The sequence below is a fragment of the Chiloscyllium punctatum genome, chromosome 5, assembly GCF_047496795.1.
Source record: "Chiloscyllium punctatum isolate Juve2018m chromosome 5, sChiPun1.3, whole genome shotgun sequence".
NCBI lineage: Eukaryota > Metazoa > Chordata > Chondrichthyes > Orectolobiformes > Hemiscylliidae > Chiloscyllium > Chiloscyllium punctatum.
In genome coordinates, this window is record NC_092743.1 from 111,697,298 (window position 1) to 111,724,453 (window position 27,156).

General features: G+C 39.7%; 1 protein-coding gene across 1 annotated transcript in view; it reads right to left on the minus strand.

The window, feature by feature from the left end:
- Nucleotides 1-27,156, minus strand: part of itga9 (integrin, alpha 9) — a 385,198-nt gene that overhangs the window by 42,490 nt on the left and 315,552 nt on the right. Inside the window, exons 23-24 of the mRNA XM_072571044.1 lie at nt 25,231-25,338; nt 6,561-6,686 (exon numbers count right to left, since the gene is read on the minus strand). Coding sequence (XP_072427145.1) covers nt 6,561-6,686; nt 25,231-25,338 — 234 coding nt within the window. The remainder of the gene's footprint in view (nt 1-6,560; nt 6,687-25,230; nt 25,339-27,156) is intronic.

Here is a 27,156-nt window from a genome sequence, read left to right on the forward strand (position 1 = left end):
CTTGAATGGTGATCCATAGCGAACTGTGGTGAGAATAATGAAAGAACTACAAACCATGGACACCAACATGGATGCCTGATCCTCCAATCCATACTATCAGTCATGCTAGGAGCAAAGTCTGGCAACTTCAGGGATTAGATGAAATGAGATACAGATAATCATGTCAGCAATTGGATTCTGTACATCTGCCTTACATTTTACAGATAAATACTTGACTTGAACCTTCTGAAGACTAAGCAAATTAAGAAATTATACCCACCAGTTAACCAACAGCACAGAAACAGATGATACAGTTATAAAACATATGCAAAACAGATAATTTTGTGATAAAATGGATATTTGCAGAATTGCAGACTGCAAGCTACATTTTTTAGGATGTGCTTTTTGAAAGCACCACTTCCCACTGGCAGAACCAGTTCTCAAAATCATATATCTAAGAGTATTCAACCTCTATAATATGGGTCTAAATCACTGGTTGGAGAATAGTATCGAATTTTGCTCACCACAATTTGGAATGAATGTCAAGATCTTGGAGAAACTTTTGATTTATAACAGTGGCAACAAGAATGAGGCATTTTGAGACTGGAGAGCTAGAATTTTCTCCTTAGATGAAAAAGGTTCAGGGATGATTTGACAGGTATTCAAAATTGAAGGATTCTGAGAGAGGATTAGGGAGAGTTGGTTTACCGGAGGGAGGGTCAGTAACTTATTTTGGCATTAGCATTAGTGTAGGTTGGCTCAACTGTTTCCTGGGAGGAGCAGGTTGTACTATGATGAAAAGCTGATTAAATTGTGTCTGTATTGTGGAATTCAGAAGAGTAATTGAATTAGAGATTCTTAAGGGGTATGACTGGATAAACATTGAGAAGTTGTTCGGCTGGTTGGGGAATCTAAAACATTGGGCCAGACTTTGCATCACTTTGAACTAACACGAGGAAAAATCTCTTCATTGAAAGAGCTGTGGATCTTTAGAATTCTCTTTCTCCATGAGATTATAAATGTGCCGTCATTAAAGCTGACAGAAGTAAGGATGAATTTTACTGGAAATCAGCTAAGTGTCAATTTGGGCGAGTCTCATGGAGGGTTTTACTTAGAGTCATAGAGTCATAGAGATGTATAGCATGGAAACAGACCCTTTGGTCCAACCCGTCCATGCAGACCAGATATCCCACCTAATCTAGTCCCACCTGCCAGCACCTGGCCCATATCCCTCCAAACCCTTCCAATTCATATACCCATCCAAATGCCTCTTAAATGTTGCAATTGTACCAGCCTCCACCACTTCCTCTGGCAGCTCATTCCATACACATATCACCCTCTGCGTGAAAAAGTTGCCCGTAGGTCTCTTTTATATCTTTCCCCTCTCACCCTAAACCTATGCCCGGTAGTTCTGGACTCCCCGACTCCAGGGAAAAGACTTTGCCTATTTACCCTATCCATGCCCTTCATAATTTTGTAAACCACTATAAGGTCACCCCTCAGCTTCCAACGCTCCAGGGGAAACAGCCCCAGCCTGTTCAACCTCTCCCTATAGCTCAAATCCTCCAACCCTGGCAGCATCCTTGTAAATCTTTTCTGAACCCTTTCAAGTTTCACAAGCAGGATTTCTCACGTAGACTTCCCAAACTTAGTATGCATTAGCCCCCAGTGACATACTGTGTCCTCCCTCTCACCACAGTTTCAAGTACTCAGCACTGCTGGGATCCCATCAGATACCTGGTGCTGGCAATGTCTTGGAAACCTAACAGTGCGCCTGGTCAAGTGCTGGCAGGCATGGTTTCTGTCGATTTCCCCACTGACTGGAGAGAGGCAATGTGGAACTCAGCTTTGTCGACAGGGACTTGGACAACCTGGTGCGTGAAGGCATGACTTGGACAACCTGGACAGCATGCATGAAGATATTGTTGACTGGTGACATCCTAAAATGGAGGTCGAGGGGTTGAAGGGCAAGCTTGAGCCACCCAACAACTGCTCCGACTTTCAGGTTAGGAATTGTTGCTATCTAGTTTCTATCTGGTGGGTGGGAGAGAGAGAAAAAGAAGAGAAGGAAAAGTCAATGAAGCAAAACTAACTAATAACAAGATGCTATTATGAACAAATAGGCTTATTTTCACTCACTTGCATTCAGTTGAAAAGAGTGATGCGGAATGGAATAGGAGGCAAAGAGCAGCAATAGCAGAGCAGGTTCAAACAGCCTTGTGGCCGAACCTGCACTTATTTCCAGTAGCAAAAAGTCAGTAGAGAAAGGAGATTCTAGCTTTATTCGTAAACTTGTTATATTCTGAAATGCTTGCCTAAAAACATGGTGGAAGAAGATGCAACCCTGAGAAAATTGAACTTCTACTAAGTGGAAAACTTTTCAGAGCAGTGGGAAAGAACTAGATTAAATTGCTGCTCTTTCAGAAAGCGAGCACAAGAATAATAGGCTGAAAGGTTCTTTATGGATCAATGACATCATTACAACAGGGTCTCATGGAATGCATTCACTAATTTTCCTTTAGAAGCAGTGAACTCTCCTTTATGTATTCCTTTACACAAAATGACAGGAATAAGGTGATAATATCTTGGATGAAAGCATTGATAAGCCACTTGCTTTCACAAAAGACAAAATCACCCTCTAACACAAATCACAAGAATGAGGTATGTAACTAAGTTGTAGTGGACCTTATGAATGCAATAGATTGCTTTATTTCTGATAATATAGTCATATTTTATGAATTAGTGTATACATATATAAGCAATTGACAACTTTCCTTGCAATTTAGTATATGATTAGTCCATGTCAGTTTTGGTCAATGGTAACCAGAAAGTTCATAGTAGGGGACTTCAGTGATGGTAATGCCATTGAATGTCAATGGGCGATGGTTAGATTCTCTCCTATTTATGGTGGTCAGTGCCTCGCACTTGGGTGGCACAATGTTCCTTATCAATTGTCAGCCAAGCCTAGATATTGTCCAGGTCTGGCTCCATCTGGACACGAACTACTTCAGCATCTGATGAGTTGTGAATGAAGCTGAACATTGTGCAGTCCTCAATGAACATTCCACTTCTGACCTTTTAATGGTGGCTTGGAGAGGCCATTGATTAAAGCACAGCTGAAGATGGTTGGATCTAGGACTCAACCCAACAGAATTCCTAACCTCAAACAACCATAAGCATCTACCTTTGCGCTCAGTTTGACTCCAACCAGCGGAGACTGTTCCCTTTGATCATCATTAATTCCACTTTTGCTAGAGCCCCTTAATGCCACACTTGGTCAATGAGGCCTTGATATCAAATGCAGTGACACTCACCTCACAAGTCACAGATGACTCAAACCTACCAAGGTGTTAGATACAAGGATTCTGGTCTAAGTAGTATCTGAGTTGTCTCTTTGGAAACTGTACCAGGAACAGTATCTTTGGTACTATATTAAAGCTTTTTTTTTCAATTTATAAAGTTGTTTTCAGGTTAATGGGATAATAATTTTACTGCCAGTTTGAAATCTTTGAATTTGCCTTACTATTTTCAACTATTCTTTTTTTTTCATCATTTCTTTTGTATTAAACTTCCCATTTCATTATTAAGGCAAAAATCTGCTGCATGGCTTGATTAGAGAGAGAACACTTCATTAAAAGTAAGCCAGATAAAATCATAGATAGGAACCTTGTTTGATAGACTAAGTTCTGGCTTGTCTGATAATAACATTAAGCAGAGAATCGGATTTGTATTATTTTAACAAATGATAGGCTTTCCATTGAGTAGCAGAGTTTTGGTTGGTGGGATACTAACGCCTGGATTTTCACTGTGATGGTGAACCTCCCCATCATGTCAAAAATGGTGGAGCATGACTCTTACTTTTTTGGGGTAGGGGACCTTTCATTCATGTATTTCCTAAAGGGAGCTGGTCATTTATATCAGAATCTGCCTCCAAACAAGTTGGATGGCTGTAGCGTAGCAGTGTGCAAACCTGAGAAGTGGGTCTGTACTTTGAGCATTTCTTCCAATAGCCAGAGTATGTCTTTGGAGAGATATGGTCTTGGGATGCCTTTGGCCATATTTGGGTGTGAGGAAGGATAAGGTGCCTTTTGAAATTGTTATTATGTGAATGTGCACAAAAAAGTGTATATATTAATTAATTGTCAAGCGTATTGGAATTAATCAATTAACCTACCAAAAGTAACTCAGTATCAAAGCAATTGTCAAGAGGACCTATCAAAAGGCCTGGAAAAAACTGTTTCGAGGAACTGTCAACAGAACCTACCAAAGGAAGTCCTTTAGGCCTTAATGTCCCTTATGTATTTGGGAAAAAAGGGAGTGTTTCGAAAATCATTCCTTATTATTTCACTCAGTCTGTTGACATCAGCCAGAGAAATTGCCTTAATGGGTTTGTTCTGCATGACTGATTTCATAACCTTCCATTATTATAGTAGGATGCCTGCTCTTTCACTGTTTGATTGAACACAGCAAGTGATGATAGGTTCTTTGAAGTGGGACTATGAATTCTAAATTGCTTGTTGTTATAAGGGACTTGTACTTGAATGATATTTATAAGGATTTATTTGGTTGAGGATTGTAAATGTAATCATTTTTCTTACGTAGGAAATGCTTTGTTTTAATATAGAGAAGTCTACAATAGACTTTTCAACTTTATTTCATCGCTGTATAAATGCTGAGGTCTGTCTGTGGTGGACACAGGGTAAATTGGCATGAAGGTCTAATTACCAAAGGTGGTGGTAATGGGTCATGAAACACCATAGGGGTTTTAAAGGGCCATGGGAGAGGTGGGTAGAGAACCATAGGTTTGCATGGAAGATATAAGGAATTATAAGGTAGTTATAGGGAATAATGTGAAATCAAGTTTCATGATGTGTCATGAGGTATGTGTCGGGAGCATAAGCATTGCATGAGTGTTCTGTGCTTTACCCTTCCTTTTTACAACTTTGACACAATGCTAGAGCTATTCATTACTTCTGTAAGAGGCAGAGTGGCATAGTGGTTAGCACTGCTCTCCCATAGCACCAGAGGCTCGGGGTTTCATTCTAACCTCAGAAGGCTGTCTCTGTTGAGCATGCACATTCTCCCTGTGTCTGCATGGATTTCTGATGGATAATCTGGTTTCCACCCACAGTCCAAAAGATGTGCAGGTTAGATGGATTGGCCATGTTAAATTGCCCCACGGTGTCCAGGGACGAGCAGACTAGGTGGATTGGCTGAGGTTATGGAGATGGGGCAGGGCATGGTCTGGATGGGATGCTCTTCAGAGCATTGGTGCAGTCCCAATAGGCCAATTAGCCTCAATGTGCACTGTAGGAGTTCTATTATTCTGGGGTCACCCAGCCTTCCTGGATCTAAATCTGATGATTGGGCAGGCACTTTTAAACGTCAGGTTCACAGAGCCTGGAATCTTCCTGACTCTATACACTCTACTCATGGACAAGAAAGCAATTGTTGAACATGTTTGTATTTGTGAGGCAGACATTATAAAGACACTATTCTTAATTAATATGAACACTTCACAATTTACCAACCAATGTTGGGGTGCATCATATTGGTGGCTTGTGGATCAACTTGTTGCTAAGATTACAGAGGCACAGCCCAAAGACAACATAGAGATTTTTTATCTCCTCCCTCTCATTGTTATTCACTCTGAAGAGCAGTTGGCAACCCTGTACTATCCTCATGAAGATAACAATTCTTTACATGCAAGACAAAATAACAAATGCCTGAATTGTTAGTCTTGGTTTCCAGTGTCTCTGGATAGGGATACAGATCAGACAATCGAAAGTCAGCCATTGCTATCAAATGAGACTCATCTATCAGTATGGAGTCACACCAAACAAGAGTACAGTGGATCAAGTGAGAACCATCTATCAACATGGAGTTGAGGCAGTCTAAGTTGCAATGGCAACACAGACCTTTTCTATGCATGCTGTTGGCCTGGAGCTGGAGATAATGATAGTAAAAGCTCCAATTTCTTTCTAGCATATGACTGGACAGGGATCTTCCCCACTTTCACTGCTTGTCATTGGCATTTGTTAGAAGCACGTAGAAATCTATCTTCAACTTGTTTGGCATCATTATAAATGCATTTAACTTGACTTTCAGATCCTGAATTGGATATGAATGTAGAGTTTTTGGGTCAGGAACAGGGACATTGCCACCAGGCCACAAGACTTTCTTTTCTACATACAGGTTCCTTTCAGGGAGCAGATCACCAGTGAGGCAATAACTGAACTTCTAACATTACTTGCCACATCAAATTCAGATATAGTCAGTGAGAACAAGAAAAGTTGTAGGGGACAGAGGAAAAAGAAAATCAAGCTGTTGTTTCTTTTTAATACCCCAGGCATGTCTTATCCTCTGTCATAATTAGTGCATGACGCAATGCAACCATTTGAGTGACACTTTATGCAAAAATTCATGTTCCTTCTTTTTTCCTAACTTACTACTAACTTTGTGGTTCATCCTTTTTATTATGCTATCTGATGGACAAACTAAATTTTCTGTATCCTATTCCATTACCACAAATGAGAACCCATGTTACATATTATTATTAAACTTTGAAAAGCTTCACTTACCAATACTTTTCTACCAGATTTAGTGAAGAAAGCAAAGATTGTGTGAAAAATATTCTCCTTATCCTGAGGTATGAAGCAGGGATCGGGGTTTCTGTGGTAGGTGCAGTTACCTCCATTGTGTTCAACCTTAAAAAAGAACAAAGCCAGGATCAGTGAGCTTTAGACTATAGTATTGAGGATTTGTACTTCAGGAATAGACATACATCAAGCTAAATTGTTATAGTACAGCTACAACACAATCAAGTATCTAATCATGTGGAAAATTTTCCTGTCATTTATCATCCACAGAAACCAGGACAAGTCTAATCCAGCCAATTACCATCCCATCAGTTGACTCAATTATCAGCAATGCAATGGAAGGTGTTGTTGGCAGTGTTATGAAATATCACATACACAGCAATACCCTAAGCAATCCTGATGAACAGTCATAATTGACTAGAAACATTATATGTTTTTCTCACACCATGGTCGCTGCCAGATCTATTGAGTTTCTCCAGCACTTTCTGCTTTGGTTTCAGATTTCTGGTGTCCACAGTATGTTGCTTTTGCCTGACTCACTAATGTTTAGTTTGACTTCCACATAGGCTTGAGTTCCACGAAGTTCTGATTTCCATTTAGCTCCTGACCTCATTGCATTCTTTGCTCAATTCTTGACAAAAACCTGAAGAAACAAAGTGAGGTAACATTTGACCTGAGGAGATGCAAGATTCCACAGATCCTGACATATACCAAGTCTGCTTTCTGTGTCTATCTTCTTTCCTGATGAAGAAGCATGTTCTCATCCTATTTTCAAATCCTTCTATGACCACACTTTTGCTAATCTCTGACCTCCTCGAGACCCACATCCATCCAAGGTGTCTGTGCTCCTGTAATGCTGGTCTCTTGATAGTCACCAATTTTAATTACTTCATTATTTGGTGCTGCGCCTTCAATGCCAAGATGCTAAAGTAGCTCTGTAATACCAACCCTAAACTTTTCCATCTCTCTCCCACATCTTTCACTTTTAAGACTTTTTCGGGAACTTACATCATCGTCCAAACTTTTGGTCATTTGGCTCAAAATAAAATATTTACTTTCTAACTCTCTTCGGAAGTGCCTTGGGACAATTAATTATCTTGAAAATGCCAAATAAAAACAAGTTGTTGCTTTTCTTGTTGAATGCTGCACTTTCAATCTTCAGAAAACATCAGATTGAAGCCAACAGCTTCACAAGATGCTTCAAGTATGGCAAAGTCCCAGTTGGGATCTTTGGCTTGATTCCAACAGCTTTATGTGGTTCCCTTGCTTCCATGATCCATGTTAGAAAGTCAGATTCTGGCTTGCTGATGCTCAGTCATTGTGGTGAAAACATCAGCCTATTCATAGAAGTATTTATTTTACTGCCATGGGAAACAAACCAATATCAACACCACAGAGTTTAATCTATCTCACCTTTCTTAAGCCTTAAACAGAGTAGGTTTCAGCAGCTCCAATTTTAACTCAGAGTATGGATCAGATTGTGGAGGGGAGTGGTGGAGGAAATTGGTGTAAACAAAAGGCTCCCAATCACCAATATTTCAATAGAATTGGCAGGCTGGCTACCCAAACTCAGGAAAGTGACAGCTTGCCCACTGTGCACAGGCATTTACTGACTGGAGTCTTCTGCAGCCTACTTGACTGTACCTCTTAAAGTAAGGTTACATTTCCTGAAGATAGAGTGCCTTTCCAGACTGAGCCCACAACTGCACTTAGTCATAGGCATAGAGATGTACAGCATGGAAAGAGACCCTTTGGTCCCACTTGTCCATGCTGACCAGATATCCTAAATTAATCTAGTCCCATTTGCCAGCACTTGGCCCATATCCCTGTAAAAGCCTTCCTATTCTTATAACCATCCAGATGTTTTTTTAAATGTTGCAATTATACCAGCCTCCACCACTTCCTCTGGCAGCTCATTCCATACACACACCGCCCTCTGCGTGAAAAAGTTGCCCCTTATGTCCCTTTTAAATGTTTCCCCTCACAACTTTAAACCTATGCCCTCTAGTTCTGGACTTCCCCAACCCAGGGAAAAGACATTGTCTATTTACCCCATCCATACCCTTCATGATTTTATAAACCTCTATAAGGTCACCCCTGACCTCCGACGCTCCAGGGAAAACAGCCCCAGCCTATTCCACCACTCCCTATAGCTCAAACCCTCCAACATTCTTGTAAATCTTTTCTGAACCCTTTCAAGTTTCACAACGTCCTTCTGATAGGAAGGAGACCAGAATTGCATGTAATATTCCAAAATTTACCTAATCAATGTCCTGTAAAGCCGCAACGTGACCTCCCAACTCCTATACTCAAAGCTTTGAGCAATAAAGGAAATCATACTAAACACTTTCTTCACTATCCTATCTACCTGCAACTTTATTTTCAAGGAACTATGAACCTGTACTCCAAGGTCTCTTTGGTCAGCAACATTACCCAGGACCTTACCATTAAGTGTACAAGTCCTGCTCTGATTTGCTTTCCCAAAATACAGTACCTCACATTTATCTAAATTAAACTCCATCTGCTACTCCTCGGCCCATTGGCCCATCTGATCAAGATCCTGTTGTACTCTAAGGTAACTTTCTTTACTGGCCACTACCCTTCCAATTTTGGTGTCATCTGCAAACTTATTAACTATACCGCCTATGTTCATATCCAAATCATTTATATAAATAACAAAAAGCTGTGGACCCAGCACCGATCCTTGTGGCACTCCACTGGTCACATGCCTCCCATATGAAAAGCAATCCTCCACCATCTTCTATCTTTGAGCCAGTTCTGCACTTGCTGAATCAGAGGCTGTCTCAGGTTCTTTGACACTTCCCCAGAGATCCTGGTGCAGGGAGCCATGTCAAAGGGCAAGGTATCATTCAGCAGCACCCACAGAGGCAGCCCAAGGAAGAAGCTCCAACTGCCCTTGACAGATGAGGTTGACAGAGTTTGGACCAGCAGCAGCAGCAGCAGCACCCCAGGGTAGCAATTGAAAGAGCAGTAAGGGCAAAACAGTTTTTCATCTTACCAAATAAAAACAAAAATGCTGGGGACACTCAGTACGTCAGGCAGATCTGGGGACATGGAGAGTTAATGTTCCATGTCTATAATCATCCTTATTTCCACCTTGCTACCATAGTTCAATATGCTCAAACTCTCTCATTTCCCCCAGGTTTACTGCTCCCCTCCTATCCAGCACATACTTTAAATTAAAATCACGCAAACTTGCTGCTATTATGGACCAGACTAAACCCCCTCAAAATATATTAAGAAGATAGCCTAGATCCTAATTCTTTCTTAGTTTAAAGTTAAGTGTAAGGTGTTGCATTCCAGATGCAAGTCGATTGGTTAAACTTCTCGACTTTAAGCAAAAAAAACTTTATTTTACACCACAGGTAAAATACAGACAAACTAAAAAGAAAAGAATTGGCTGAATTGTAACTCTATCAAAATGGTTAACAAAATAATACACACAGTCAGCTCTTCTATAACGAGATGGTTGCGTTCTTGTGTAACTCCGCATTATAAAAATATCACACTTTAGATATAGCATGTAATCACGATGTAATCACATTACAGCCAACACACGTTTAAAAGATCATGCCTTAGAAACAGTGTCCCCAATTCATCAATTGTGGTACAGTGAATTCATGTTGATGGAATGTGCATTATAAAAGAACAACCTGTATATTAACTACTACTAAATAATTGTTCCAATATAGTAACATCATTTAAGCACACCCATGGCAAAGGCAAATTTAATAAAATAGATAGTCTCTGATGCAATGCACGCAGCAGGAAGAGAACTCCATCTTTTAGCTATAACGGAAAGAGGAATAACAGCTTCCACATCTAGCTTCAATTCCCCAACAACTGCAGAAAGCTAAAACTAAAAGTCTTGGTTCTGTGGGAGCTTGACATATCACAGTAGTTTATCTGACCCAAATAGAAACACCAATTTTAGCTATTTAGAAACATTCATTTTAACCCCTAGTGCTCCCGGCTAACTTGCAGACTGGACTCACACCCAAACTCAGTGTATATAATTACGTGGCCAGTGGGTAAGAATGTCACAGCATGAGACCAGCACCTGAAGGAATGGACACCCACGGAAAATAGTGTGATGGGAGATGGAAGGGATCAGTGCCAAGTGTTTCTCTGATGTTGTAGCACACTACTTGATTTATATGACATCAAGTTAAAATAGTTGCTGCAGTCTAACTGACATGGTGCATGACCAATTTTTACCTACTTAGCCTTGTCTGCCTGTGGCAATTATTTCTGATAATTTCCAAAACTAACAAATTCAAAAGAGGCAGGTGCACAGTATGAAAACATTTATTTCTAGACAACCTGTTTGGAGAGGTTATGACAGATTGCTTGAACAGGTGGGACTTGAACCCTGGCCTCCTAGCTCAGAGGTAGAGATATTACACTATACCACATGAGCCCTATTAAACCTGGTCAGAGATGTTATTAAACACCTCTGGACAAGGTGGGACCTGAAATCAGGCTCTTAGCTCAGACATAAGGACACTACCACTGTGCCACAAGACCCCACAGATAAAGTAGCCCGACAGAAAACATCTTTAAATAGATGCCTTCCAAATGTTGAACACTTGCCCTGCCTACCTTTATCAGTATAAAGGTTCAAATTGGGACAATAATGTTTTCCTTTCCACTGTTTGTATCTAACTATTACTGATCCGCAACAAGAAAGCTGTCTATATTGTCCTGAGAACTGACCAACCATTCTCACCTTTGGAAGCAAACACTCCTGACACTGCTGACTGGGTTTCTGTTTATTACTCGATTATTATAGTGCTGCAATTAAATGTTGTATTGATTGCTTCCAGCAGGACTCAATGAGAGGAAAATCAGAAAAATTAGTTTTTACAACACCTGAATGAATCCCATGGGGATACTTTTCTATTAAAGTTTATCTGAATAATGGCTACAGTTGGAACCCTTGTTACTTATACACTATGATATTATTTTAAAAACAACCTGTTTAATGTATGCAAACTTAAAGTTCTACAGACAACAATCTTTCTGGAAGCTAGTGTCTCTGTTGCAGAGGGTGACTGTGCAAATGCTTAAGAAAATTGATTACTCCCAAACAGAATTTGGCTGATGTGTGCATTAGTCAATTAACAAGAATAGAGAAGTTGAATTAGAAATAACAAAATTTGCAACAAGTAATAATTGTTGCCGTGACTGTGATATTTTCATAGATTGCATTGATAGCTGTACAAGCAAATGTTTTATATGATGTTACACTGAGCATCAGACCAGGAAGGACTCAAGAACAGCAGTCAGAAATTGCGCTATACACAGATAAGGGTAAAACTAAAAGATGTGAAGTGATTAAGATGGGGCAAGAAAGAAGAAACTTGTGAATGAAACATTACAGCACAAAGATAGAATGCAGTATAACAAGAACAGAAAGGCCTGGAGAAACCCAGCAGGTCTGGCAGCATCTGAAGACGGAAAATAGAGTTAACGTTTCAGTCCAGTGATGCTTTGTCAGAATTCATTGTTTAGATTGCATGGCCAAATAAACGTTAGTTGATCAAATGTGCAATGTGTACCAAATTAACTGAATGAATTAAAGCCACAGATTCAATTTGGTTGGTGTAATGTTTCAGTCATTGCGAAGATAACTGCAAGACAGTCAATAAACTAGGTTATAAGGTCTACGGGGAAAATGATGTGGTCTATAGGTGAAATCACTTCCGTGAAGGAAAAATATTACAGGACGTAAACAGACAGTGTAGAGTTTTAGGGTAGAACTTAGAAACAGAACAGATTTAACACGGTAAGTAGGAGTTGTGCATAAAGCCCCTGCTGACAGCTGTGATGTGATAACATTAAGCAGGTAGCAAAGGCACAAAAGTTTACTGTAATGGGGAATTTTAAATTAGACAGGTTGGGAGAAGTAGATTAGGAAATTTCTTCATTGCTTCTATTTTTCTGCACCCATGTATGGGATTAACAAAAGGGCAGGTTACATCAGAACTGGCAATACACCAGATCTGATACTAGTCTAAATATACATGAACATTCATCCCATGATGATCATGAATGACTGACTTCAAAGTAACATTTGAAAGAGTGAAACATTATTACAGCTACTATGATTCTAGATAATACTGAGACAAAGACACAGAAAGAACAAATATTTTAATCGGTAGAAAAAGAGGATCAATGGCAAAAATATCTAATATTGTACAAAAATACAGTCTGCTTCTGCTTTGGTTGTATTAGCCTCACAGACTAACATATTCCTCAGACAAGACATCTGTTTGTCAACAAAAAAGAACGCCATGGTCAACTAAAGAAAAACTTCAAACAAAAATAGCACAATTCCTGGCAAGTGGAAAAGGGTACAAAGATTAGTAAACTGTAACAAAATAGATGGCAGATGTTTCCCAAGGGAAAGATCAACTTTTACATAGTAGTATGAAGGCTAGGACAGGGAACTGAATAGTTAAGGGTATTTGATATTTAGGAAGGAGAAACAAAAATGAAAAGAGGTGAAATTGCACTGACAATAAGAGATAGGGTCAGTAAATTTGTAGAGAAGGATGTCAGATAGGAGGAATCAAGACACCTTGGAGTGCAGGTTCATAGTTCCTTGAAAGATGAGTCTCAGATAGATTAGATAGTGGAGAAAGCATTTAGTTTGCTCTCCTTTACTAGTCAGACCATTGAGTATAGGAGTTGGGAAATCATGTTGTGGCTGTACAGGACATTGATTAGGCCACTTCTGGAATATTGTGTGCAAGTCTGGCCTCCCTCCCATAGGAAGGATTTAATGAAACTTGAAAGGGTTCAGAAAAGATTTACAAGAATGTTGCCAGGGTTGGAGAGTTTGAGCTACAGGGAGAGGTTGAATAGGCTAGGGCTGTTTTCCCTGGAGTGTCAGAGGCTCAGGGTGACCTTATAGAGGTTTATACAATCATGAAGGGCATGGATAGGGTAAATAGACAAGGTATTTTCCCTGGGCTGGGTGAGTCCAGAAGTAGATGGCATAGACTTAAGGTGAGAGGGGCAAGATATAAAAAAGACCTAAGGAGGATGGTGCATGTATGGAATAAGCTGCCAGGGGAAGTGGTGGAGGCTGGTACAATTATGACATTTAAAAGGCATCTGGAGGAGCATATGAATAGGAAGGGGTTAGATGGATATGGGCCAAGTGCTAGCAAATGGGACTGGATTAATTTAGGATATCTGGTCACCATGGATGAGTTAGACCGAAGGGTCTGTTTCTGTGCTGTACATCTCTATGACTCTAATGTGTCGAGTCAGTTTCAGTGAATCTAAGAAACAGTAACGGCCAGCAAACATTAATTGATTATTAGGACACCAAAGAGTCGCTGAAGTATAGGGCATGTTATCAGGTGATGAGATATCATGGTAATGCAGTTGTCAGGAATGGCTTTAATCTGCATCTAGATTGGGTAAACCAATTGAGCACTAACACCGTGAAGCACAAATTTTCGGTGTTGAATTTCAATCAGGAATATTACGAAGACATATGGCACAAATTGGCAGGAATAAAATACATTAGAAAGCAAGACTAGCCTTCAGCCCACACCAAGTCACCATTTAGTTTCATCCCTAAATACAGTTGGTATTTCTTCTCTCTAACGAAAACAGCCTCAAGTCCCTCAGCCTTTCCTCATAAAACCTTCCCTCCATACCAGGCCATATCCTAGTAAATCTCCTCTGCACCTTTTCCAAAGCTTCCACATCCTTCTTATAATGCGGTGACCAGAACTGTACACAATACTCCAAGTGCGGCTGCACTAGAGTTTTGTACAGCTGTAGCATAACCTCATGGTTCCGGAACTCGATCCCTCTATTAATAAAAGCTAAAACACTGTATGCCTTCTTAACGACCCTATCATTCTGGGTGGCAACTTTCAAGGATCTGTGTACCTGGACACCGAGATCTCTCTGCTCATCTACACTACCAAGAATCTTACCATTAGCCCAGTACTTTGCATTCCGGTTACCACTAAGGATGTTCCACTCACTGGTAACGTAGACTGGAAAATAGAAGTTCATTCTCCATTATCTTCTGTCTATTTAAAAACACGCTAACATTATAGAATAGTACTGCACAGAAAAGGGTCAATCTGTCTATCGCTCTTTCAATACACAAGTTCCCCCACATTCCTTACTCCTTCAATTATTTATCCAATACTGTTTTGAAGATTTTTGAATCTGTGTCCTTCAGCTAAACATTCGGAATCCTAAGCACTTGTTGCATAATAAAAGATTTTCCTCATATTGTTGCTGGTTCATTTTACTGAATGGATCATTTGCTCATGTTTTGTTGATCACAGCTCCCAATGAAGTTCACTGCGTGCCAATACTTGGGAGAGTGGCCAAGTCAGACAGAATGAGCTCAGAAGGTATACTGCGATCTGACCAAAGAGCATTTCTTGGAAGATCTCTTGCAACGTTCCACTGTTTACTGGTTATACAGATTTTCTACTTATGATGAAGCAAATCTTAAACTGTAACTTATTCCTATACTCTGGGGAAACTGCCGTATGTAAAGCATTAAGTGATCAAACCTTGGAGAAAGATCAGAAGATTGCTCAGATGAATAGCTTTGATGAAATTTCCAGACAAGATGAGACAAGTCAGCAAATTTCTTTTTCATTGGTTTATGTCAATAATGCTTGAAAAACTAAACACCCTGTCACTGTAAAAGAAAACAAATAATATGGGTTAATCAACAAACATAGCACCAAATTAAGAAAGTGGAGGAATTGGTAAAGTCGAAGCTCTGTTCTCTGGTGATTGACACTGATTGAGAAAGTTTTAATGAATCTTGGTCCCGCAAATTCAACAGGGAATTGTTATTAAAGTAGAGCAGGATTGATCATTTCTAGCTTTATAGCATCAGCAGAGAGCTAACTGAAGCAAATTGCAGGAAAGCCCTCCATGAATGAAGTAATGATAAGAAAATTACAAACCATGCATGGTTAAATTTCAGATGCTCACCTACGGCGAATGAGATTACTTGCAGCAATTCAAGGGGTGGCTCAGTGGTTACAACTGCTGCCTCACAACGTCCAACCGACTCTTCTTTCCAGCTACAAACTGGATTCATTCCTCCCTTCGACCAACCAGGTCGTACCCACCACCTGTTTTCACCTATCACTACCTTACCATTCTGCCCCTCTCCCAACCCATAACCCTTCCACCGCACCCACTTAAATGCAGCTCTCCCTACCTCGACGCCCATTCCTGAAGACAGGTTATACCTGAAACATTGACTTCTCCACCTCCTGATGGTGCCCATTGTGTTTTTCCAGCCTCCTGCTTGTCTACTGCCAATAACTGTACACAAGCCTTTGGCTCACAGATGGATATGCACTATGTACATGGACTTGTTCTCCAATAATTGCAACAACTATAGCCTTACGATCAGCAAGAGAAAAGTCTGAATTAACCATCAGCCTGTGCCCTATCTTAAGCCCATTTCAGTCCATGAACAAAACCTGCCAGAAGTCGATAGGTGCAATGAATTTGGTAACGCATTCTCTCAAGCTGCCTACATTAATGATGAGATACACGTAAGAATTGTCAAAGCAAGTGTGGTCTTCAGCAGATCACAACCATCATTTTGGAAATTAAGAGTAACTCTGTCGAAAGTCAACACATGAGACTTTGACTGTGTACCAACACCATGTCAAAAAGCTCAGCATTTTAATTTGAATAGCTTGCAATGTTTCTGAAGATCAGATGACAGGGCAAAGTACCAGGCGCTCCAATGCTCATCAGAACTGGTATGCCAAGCATCCACACCATACTGAAATATTCACAACTGAGCTGGGGCTCATTATGTAACCAGAATGTCTGATACTTACCAAAAGGAATCTTTCAAGGAGAGCTTGGGATATGCTCTCAAGGCTGTCAAAGATAGCATGACAAGGGCATTCTGAAGGTTTCACTTAGAACATAGAACATAGAACAATACAGCGCAGAACAGGCCCTTCGACCCTCAATGTTGCGCCAACCTGCAAACTATTCTCAGTTCATCCCCCAACATTATCCCAAAATCATCCATGTGCTTATCTAAGGATTGTTTAAATCTCCCTAATGTGGCTGGGTTGACTACATTAGCAGGTATGGCACTCCACGCCCTTACCACTCTCTGCGTAAAGAAGCTGCCTCTGACATCTGTCTTAAATCTATCACCCCTCAATTTGTAGTTATGCCCCCTCATACAAGCTGACATCATCCTAGGAAAAAGTATTTCACTGTCTACCTTATCTAATCCTCTGATCATCTTGTATGTCTCTATCAAATCCCCTCTTAGCTTTCTTCTTTCCAATGAGAACCGACAAGGAGTTTTGACATTGACTCCCAGGTCCTGAAAAAACTCTCTCAGGATCACTGTAAAAATGATGTGACCTCCTTTGAAAGCAAACACAAAAACTCAAACACCTCAGACATGGTCATGCCTATACAGCATGTGCAGAATGTGCTGACTGACAGATAACAGCATGCGTCAGAATGCTCAGGAAGCCAAGTGTGGGGCTCACAGGTTCTCTCAGGAAGAAGGTCCTGGTGTAGGAGGGTCGTTCATTACACACAGGAGGAAGGATGTTACAGATGCAAGCAATGTTGTACATATGGGAGAAGATTGCAGAGGACACTGCCAGAAACCCTGTCCCCAGAAACCTGGCTCCAGTGCCACAGAAAAATTAATGAGTGCTACAGCTAGAAAAATAAACTATAGACTTGTTTGTGGTAAAATTACAAGGATGAGGTCTTCCATGCTTCTAAGAATTATACAAACTTTGCAGTAATTAACTTCAGGTGGGACTGGCTAGAACAATTATTTATGATAAATTTGGAAGTATGAAATAATAAATTAGGTTATTCAACATAATTCCATTCCATTAAAGGTATTTGACAGATGGCAAATGCACAAGAAAACAACACGAAACACTTTAATGTAGAGTTGCTGTGTGTACATGATATCATCACAAAAATGGCAGAAACCAGGAAGGTGTTCAGATGCTCTCAGCAAAAATGTTAAGTACAATTAGCTGTAGCTAAAGTTAAATTATTTCCATTCGTAAGTGATCAAGTTTGTCTGCTTCCTATATTAACAGCAATGTACAATTGGCAAAAAGGACAGTTTGTTTTTCTACTCATTTTGCCTGCAAATTGGTCATCGCTGTTGACATGCTGCAAGACTCTACAGAATGAAAAGGGTTACATTGCCCAGCACACCTAGGGAATCTTGGAAAATCTTGTACATGCAATCTATGACTTTCCTCCAATAAACATCTGGCTGTCTAATTTCCAGAGCCAGATATAAATTGTCAGTCTGAGGTGCAAGATTAATTTTCCAGTTTTATACTTCAAACTGGAAACCTCAGCCACTACAAACATATGTAATAAGTTATACCATGGGGTGGACACAATTTTCTGACCATTAATTCAAATGCATGGAAAACTTATACTGGAAAAGCCTACATTTTGATACAAGCTTTCGTCAATTTTCCATAAGAACACAGGATTTAAGACCAGGAGTAGACTAGTCTGCCCTGCTCTTCAAAAAGACCATGGCTGCAATTGTTGTGGTCTTAGATCTACTTTCCTCTCTGTCTCCCCCAAGCAACCCTTGATTCTATTCTCCATCAAAAGTCTATCGCAATTAAGCTTGAATAAATTCAATGACCCAGCCTACAATGCTTTCTGACGAAGAGAATTCACAGACTAATGACTATCCTGAGTGCCACTACACTTCACAGGAACCTTACAGTGAACCACTGCCCTGTTCTCTGTCTTCTACAACAATGTAACCCTTACAACGCAGTTTCCTTCACATTACAGCTCATCAAATTTCTACCAAGGGAACTCAGCACTTCAAATTCCTGAAGAAGGGCTCATGCCCGAAACGTCAATTTTCCTGCTCCTTGGATGCTGCCTGACCTGCTGCCCTTTTCCAGCAACACATTTTCAGCTCTAATCTCCAGCATCTGCAGTCCTCACTTTCTCCAACTCAGCACTTCACCTCAGGTAAAAACAATGACTGCAGATGTTGGAAAGCAAATACTGGATTAGTGGTGCTGGAAGAGCACAGCAGTTCAGGCAGCATCCAACAAGCAGCGAAATCGACGTTTCGGGCTGCTCGTTTTGCTGCTTGTTGAATGCTGCCTGAACTGCTGTGCTCTTCCAGCACCACTAATCCAGTACTTCACCTCAGGTACCCATTCATACCTGAAGCTCTGTGGTAATATGTTATAAGGACAAAACCTCAAGGCTAAGTGGGCCTTTCAATCTTTAGAAAGGCAATTACGATGGGTGCATCACTAATATTACACCCATTCAATATCAAAATCAAAAGTTTCTTCCCCATTGTGCTCCTGTTCGGTGCAACATTTAGTTCTGATCATTGGGATATGAGAGAAATGTCATAAGTAACACAAACACATTACAGTATGTGGACCTCAATGAGGATTAATTGCTTGTGAAATGAAATAAATGAATTCATTTTACAAAATTCCATCACAGATGCCACCCCTGCTGTTTTTACAAATTTAATATGTACTGATATTTTTAAACAAGTTACTTGGCTTGGTCTATAAAATAGGCAACAAGGAACCTAGTTGCAACCTGCTACTTTATTAAATACGCCAGTCTCAAGCAAGACCCATTGTCTTGAAGGTACAAGACCTTGATAGCATATCCCTTAAGGAGTGGAAGAAAATTCAGACAAGACTAATTTTTATCATCATTATTCAAACTAACATCTACCACTGGAAGCTGTATGCGTGGATACAGGATGAAGATAGGATTGCACTAATCGAAGAATGGTGACCAACAAAATTGCCAGCAGCTAATCCCGGCCTGAGTCACCCCCTTCAGAAGACAATGAGGAAATAAAGGATAACAAAGGCAAGAGTGAATACTTTTTTCTGTAATGTGTTGTTTGCAATTTCATAACTCAATGTTTCGAATGTCTCCAGTACATTAAGCTTCAACCATCATTAGAACACTTTGCACAATAAATGTAGTATATTTTTCCCCCTCAGAGAGTTCTATGGAATGGCTTCCTTCAGGCATGCTTCCGAATTCCAGAGCCCCATGGGGATCAGTGCTACTAGCCTTCTCCGCCAACATCTGGCAAGCTTGCAATGGTTTGCAGCAGCTTACTCAACAGATTTACAAGACATCCTCAACATGCCAAATGATTAATAATGAGCAGGTTATCATACTGCACACTCCTCTGACAGGCAGATATGTGTGCCTACATTGTATTTCACCTCCTATTGCTATACTGTGAAATGAACCTCTTGGGAGATGGCCCAGAATGTTAGGCTCAGCCAGCCCCTGTCATTCTTCCATGTTTTGTTTATTTATACACATATATTTATTTATCAGTTTTTTCCATCACCTTGTAATTTCAGTATGACATCAAATTATTCATGACAAAATTATGCAGATTGATTTGAACCATTTGCAAATAATAGAATGCTTGCACTGAATTTTCTTCCATGCAAACATCTTGACTAATTAGTCAGTAAACAGACTGTTTCATGAAAGAGACTGGATGAACTCATGAACTATACATTATGATTAGATTGTTAAATGAACAAGCAAAATAAATTCACTGTGCTAAAAGAATTATTTCTTTGTTTGTGATTCCATGTTAAATGTATTAGTCTTCTCTCCATGGATCCCCTACTGCTCCAATGCCATTCTCTGGACTGAGTTTCCAGCTCTTTCAAAGTTGTTCTCCAGCCAGTCACCAGGAGGTTTTCAGAAGTGGGCCAATGGGCTGCAATGACTCACAGCTCTCCCTCTAAGCTGGAAACTATTTGACCTCCAAACAAGATCAGAACGTGGTGTTCTGACTGTAATGTTCAATGTTCTGTCTTTGATTATGGGAATCTGTTTATTATTGATGTTTACTTTGAGAGATAACGGCATAGTGGTAATGCCACTGGACAAGTCATTCCGACACCCTAAGCCACTGCTTTAGGAAGTGTGCTCAAATCCCACCATGGCAGCTGGTGAAATTTCATTTTAATTCTTTTAAAAAATCTGGAATGGAAAGTTAGTCTTAGTACTTGTGATCATGAAATTATCATCGATTGTCATAAAAAGTCTGCCATATTAATGCATCAGGGAAGGAAATATGTCATTTAATAAGAATGGCCAAGTAAGCCAATCAGTTCAAGGGTAAATAGGATGGGAAACAAATGCTGGTGCTGCCAGTAACACTCAAATCTCACCAAAGATTATGCAAGTTGATCGAGAAAAGATGTAAAAACAATATCTGCAGTGGACTGTAGCAGTTCAATAAGGCCACTTTCTCAAAGACAACTCTGGGTGTGCAATAAATACTGGCCAGCCAGCAATGCTCACATCCCACAAATGAATCTAAAAAACAAGAGTTGTCATAATGGGTGATTTTAAATTCTTCAATATAGACTGGGACTCCCTTAGTTCCAAGGATTTAGAAGGGGAAGAATTTGTTAGGTGCACCCAAGAGAGTTCCTTCAAACAACATACAGACAGTTCAACTAGGTCTGTACTAGACCTTGTCTTGGGTAATGCACCTGGCTAGGTGATTGAAGTTTCAATGGGAGAGCATTTTGGGAACAGTGGTCATAATTCTAAAAACTTTAAGACAGTTATGGATAAGAATAAGACTAGTCCTCAGGTGAAGTGTTAAATTGGGGGAAGACTATTTACAACAGTATTAGGCAAGAGATGAAGAAGTTGGATTGGGGGCAGCTATTTGAGGGTAAATCCACATCTGACATGTGACAGTTTTTTGAAAACCAAAGGATCAGGATCAGCATGTTCCTATAAGGATGAACAAAAAGAATGGCAAGATTCGGGAATTTTGGATGACAACAGATATTGAGCCAAAAAGGAAAAGGAAGCATATATATAGTTTAGGAAACTTAAACCAAAGAAGACCTTTGAGAAGTATAAAGAAAGGAGAAAAGATATGAAACAAGAAGACATTACTGGAGGGCTAGAAGAGACCATGAAATATCCTTGGCAAATGAGATTAAGGAGAATCACAAGGTATTTTAAACATGCATTTGGAGTAAGAGGTTAACTAGGAAAATGTAGCTTAAGAAAAAAGGAAGGAATTTAAGTGTGGAGTCAGAAAAAGTGGGTGAAATTCTTAACAAGTACTTTGCATTGGTATTCACTTAGGATTGGCCTGCTTCCACACTGTAGGTATTCTATAAAAGGACATGGATGATGGAAAGATTAGGGAGGGGTAGGTTGATATTAAGAAGGAGGTGTTGGGTGTCATGAAAAATATTGAGGTATATAAATGCCCTCAGCCTCTATCCTAGCATATAGAAGGAGGCAAGTGATGAGATTACTTGGGGCCTTGACAGACATCTTTGTATCTTCTCTAGTCATGGTTGAGCTCCCCAAACACTGCTGTCTCATTGTTTAAGAAGGGCAACAGGGATAATCCAGGGAATTATCAGCCTGTGACCCTTTAGAAGTGGTAAGAAAATTATAGGAGAAGATTCTTAGGGATAGGAATTACTCGCATTTGAAGAACAATGGACTTGATAGTCAGTATGGGTTTATGTGGAGGACATCTTGTCTCACAAAACTGATTGAAGTTTTTTGAGGAAGTGGTGAAGGTGACTGATGAGGATTGGACTGTGAATGTTGTCTACACGGACTTTACTAAAACAGTTGGCAAGGGTCTTCATGGTAGGCTGGTGCAAAAGATTAAGTCAGGTCGGATCCACGGTGAGTTGGGTACAAAATTGACTTGCTCATAAAAGACAGAGGGTAGTTGCAGAGGGATGTTTTTCTGATGGGCTAATCACCACAACCAATGATGGTATTTGAAGGGTTGGTGCAGACTCGATCGCTGAATGGCCTCCTTCTGCATTGCAGGGATTCTGTGATTATGGTATGGTCTTTCAATTGTTCAGACTGGTACTCATTCCCTTGTACCATGCCTTTTGCCTTCCTAATTTCTTGTTGAACCGGCAGGCCAAATTTACACTGTGCCTTTTTTATGGATACCTATGTCTCTCTGAACATCAAAGTTCCCCTTCTTTGACCAGTGATGGGAAATCCTTGAGCAACCCCCCATCTATCCTGAGGACTATGAAATGAATGTTCAGTCTCTTTTTCACTTTATCGTCATCTTACTGATGTCGTAACCATTAAAGTAATAACGTTAGAAACAAGTGCTGAAATTATTACTGGATTGTAATTATTTTGTTTTGGAAATTAAGGATCATGTAAGCAATTACGCTTCATAAAATAAGTAGCTGTTCATTAATTATTATGCTCTTCACACTGCCTACATTTTGTATGTATCCAGGAGCTTCAATCATGATAAGATTCTATGTAGTGCTTTTGAAAGGGGTTTCAGCTGTGTAGTTCACAAAACTTATTAGACACAAATTTACATGATTTGTTAAGGGAAGGTGGTTGAGCAAGAGCAACAGATGGGGGAAGGAATTAGTTTTTGCAAATTTCCTCATGTCCTCAATCATAACTTTGACAGAAGATCCATATAAAGCCATGGTAAAACACCACTGGTAATGCTGATGACTTCTTCCAGGGATTCACAATTGCAGACAGCTGAAATTCACTAATGAGAACTTTACATTTGTAAACTTTGCACTAAATAAAAGTACTTTGGTTGGCATCAGACAGACATGAATATCAGAGAAAACAAAGCACATTGCAATACATAGAAGATGGCTGCCCCCATCTTCAATGTCATGTTTCTGCACTGGGTAGAGTTCAGAGAACTGAATCAAGCATGAATCTGGGACTCTTAAGTTATGAGTGAAAGCCTACAGAGAACTTCGAATTTTTAATTTTCCTTTTTTCCTTTATGCTTTCCTTTATAACATCAAATCAAAAGTAATTACTTCCAAAGTGTAAAAGATGCTACAGAATTGGAAGTCTTACTTTCTTTGATTTCTTTGAGCGTAAGATTGAAATAAGCTTTGATTTAATTTTTCAAAACATTGAATGTCATGGGTAATTTGGTATATGCAGATTACTTCAATAATTCTGCAAGTTTAGAATTATGGGGGAACACAAGTACAAAATTAGTAAGGGAATGGTTTCCTTAGAAAATTCAATAGAGAAAAGAGAACAAATTTCAACCAGCATACTAACGTTACCAGAATACAAAGATCAGTCTATGATGTCAACACAACCAAAGAAGAACTAATGTAATTTGAAAAGAAACCCCTCAAAGAGGGACAAGTGCCTGGTAGTACTGAAGGAAAAAAGACACATTTTACTGAAGCTTGTCCACTTGTGCTGATCAGGACAATTCATTAAAAATACCACTGCAGAGGGAAATCCAGATTTATGTTGTATGAGGAGAATTCTGAAGGGTTGGCAGGTGGACTGTGATTGTTAGAGGCATTGAGACAGAGGATGCATAGATTAGCTTTTGACTGACAGTTAATTAACAAGCTTTGGTTAAACTTTAAAGGAGATCATTTGGCCCAAGTTGACACACCCCATACACTCTAATATAAAAGCCAAGTTAGCCAGCTGGCACAGTGAATGTAATCTGTGGACATTTAACAAACACTAATTGGCCGAGGATAGGCCTTCAAACTGTCATGGAGAATGAGAGCTGCGATTGAGCTGGGATTCAAAGATAAGTTGAGATCTCTCCAGACCCAGGCTAACAGGTCCTAACAAGGGAGGGTGAAGATACAGGGTGAAGACAGGAGGGGTCAGTCAGCCAATTAGCATGGGACACATTGTGTTTGGGGGCTTCAGATTGTCACAGGGTACCCAGAAAAGAGGCACCCTCTCCCCTTCCTCTCTGCCTCATCAGTTCATGGACTAGAGGCATGGTGCTGGCTTCCCCGCCATGTTTAACATCCCACTTTGAATGAGCATTATAGGCCTCAATTGGCCACAGGTGAGTTACTCAAGGATTTTTCATCACTGGTTAAAATTGCAACAGGGCATCTGGAATTGTACCACTGGCGCGATGCCCAATTTTCTGATCACCCCTTTCATGTCATTCTGCCCTATGAAGGGCTGAGAAGTTCAGGACCCTGTCAATTGTGATCCCCTTTACTGAGTATGTTGCTATCTTTTCAGGGTGTGCTAGGTGTAATGAAGACAAATTGTCCCTATTAGCAGCATGAATAATATGGGGCTTGTTGGTAGTTACAGGTTTGAAACAAGCAAAACATCATCTTCAAACTTAAATGTGCTGTTAAAGGGTCACTGTACACTTTTCAGAAAAAGATGCATCTTACAGTAGAGTCTACTTGCCAACCCTTCATTACATAGAGTCAAAAAGCAACTAAAAATAATCTGAGAACTAGTTCTTTGGCAACGAGTGAATAAAGAGTTCTGAGGCCTGACAAATTGATTGTTTGCAAACAGTGCCAGTAATGTACAAATATGAACTGACAAAAAGGAAAAATTTATACAATCTAAGTCTAGAAAGTGAACATAAACAAAAAAAAATTACCTTCAACCCAGAGATTTACAAAGTTTAACTATCTGCAGCATATGATTTTGCAAACAATGATACCTATATGTGGCAATGAGGTTTAAAAACTGATTCAAGCAACATGCTCAAAGCCAGCAGGACACTGGAGTAGTATTGATGGTGCTATGTACTCACCACAATATCCTGGATGAGAAAGATGTCAGCTCCATTTGTAAGAAGTCTACTGGGAATCATAATTTGCACAGCAAGTTCTGGTGCACTGCTCGGGCCCATGTTTATAACCTGTCATTCAATAATAAATGGAAAAAAATAACATTATTAACCCTGCTTGATTCAAACTCTTATGGGTATCAACAGTTGCTCGATTCTCAAGCATAGCACTCTCCAGTCCACTGACACATCATAGAATATTTATGGCTCTCATTTTAATGTGGAATTCTATAAAAGAACAATTGATAATCCAGAGATCCTTTTTAATGAATGGGAGTTATATGCTGTGCAGACGTAATTTCCAGAGATAGGTCTCATGATCATTGCCTGTAACACCAGCCTCAAGATGTGGCCTTATTTGTCTCATTTTGACTTCCTTCTTGCATGGAACTAGTTTATGTTTCAAAGATTTACTTTTCCATGTTTATCCTTTCTATAATCATCACAAGTTGAAAGCTCGAAAAGAGAAACAAAGGCAGTGCAAGAAGTGGTGAAGTCAGACTTAATGGCAGCTTCAATTCTAATTATGGAAACCTCAGTAAACATTTAATCGCAATTTGATTTGCAGAGTAATTCTTCTCATTTCATAGGCGATAGCACAAGTCCATTTAATCCCAACATAGAAAGAGTTGTAATGTTAGCATGCCACTGTTACCAGCAAAGGTGGAACTATTTTAGCATAATTTCAATCAAAAAATTCCAACCATGAATTCAGTGAAGCAAACTTTTGAACTGCTAGTTATTGCAAGGCCCTTTATGGTTTGTTCGGACAGAGACTTTAAAAATCTTTTGCTTCATATATTTTTCAAACCACATGAATCCAATAAAGAGTTTTAAACTCTTAACACCAAAACAAAACTAAAAGTGGAAACAGAGGAAATAGATTAAACTCACTCATTTTTATTACTTGAATATGTTCAGAATATGTCTCAGTTCTGACAGGAAGACCTGATAACTTTATAATGCACCATTACACAACCAAGTGCATAAATGTACAGCTTTAAGTGTTCTACAAGTGCCAAGTTTCAAAAATAGCATCAATGTAAAATAAAGCCTCAGTAAAACATTCTCTTGACATCTTTAGGGATAAAGTGATTTGTAAAAATTCCAAATTTCAGTAGAATGCTGGACAATAACTCCTCCCCTACTATCATACCTTCCCCATTATGGGAAGGAACACGATCAGAATGAGATAAATAAAAGCTGTCAATGGGGCCAAACAGGCATAGAATTGGGTTGGAATGTGTTTGCAAGCACTAAATGCATTTTCCCAAAGGGGTTGTTTATGATGAAAGGAATGCTTGTAGAAGAGAGCCTTATGTCCCCAGCCAAGAACTTGCACTATCCCAGAGGTACAAAAAGGGACTGAGTTTAATTAAAATAATGCTGAATGCTCTGAATGTTCAGGTCTTGGCAGCATTCAGACAAAACGAGAGTTCTATTCGGTTAAATAGAACAAACTGCAGTGAGTCTCCCTACAAGTCAGGTCCACACAACCTGTGTTCTCTTAGAGATCAAAGATACACTATTAAAATGAGTGAAATAAACATACTGCTTTGAAGTAGTATACAGTGAGAATATCAAGCTTTTGAGTTTAGGGTCTGAAACTGTTCTATAAATAAATACATTAGATTACTTTAACTCCTATAACACATTGAATAAATCACTGAGTTAGAACTACCATTTTCTAAACCTTGTCAATTTGAACTGTTGATATTTACAGCAGAAAAGGCTGCTTTTTGGCCCATCCAGCTCCATATTGGAGCTAGTCAAAAGTGATTTATTGCTCAACTCTCTCCCAGAGCTCTGAATTTTCCTCAGCGTCTGTAAATTGTCAATCTTTTCCCTAAAGGAAGCAAATTATCTCCCTGTGACAGAGCATTCTGAGCT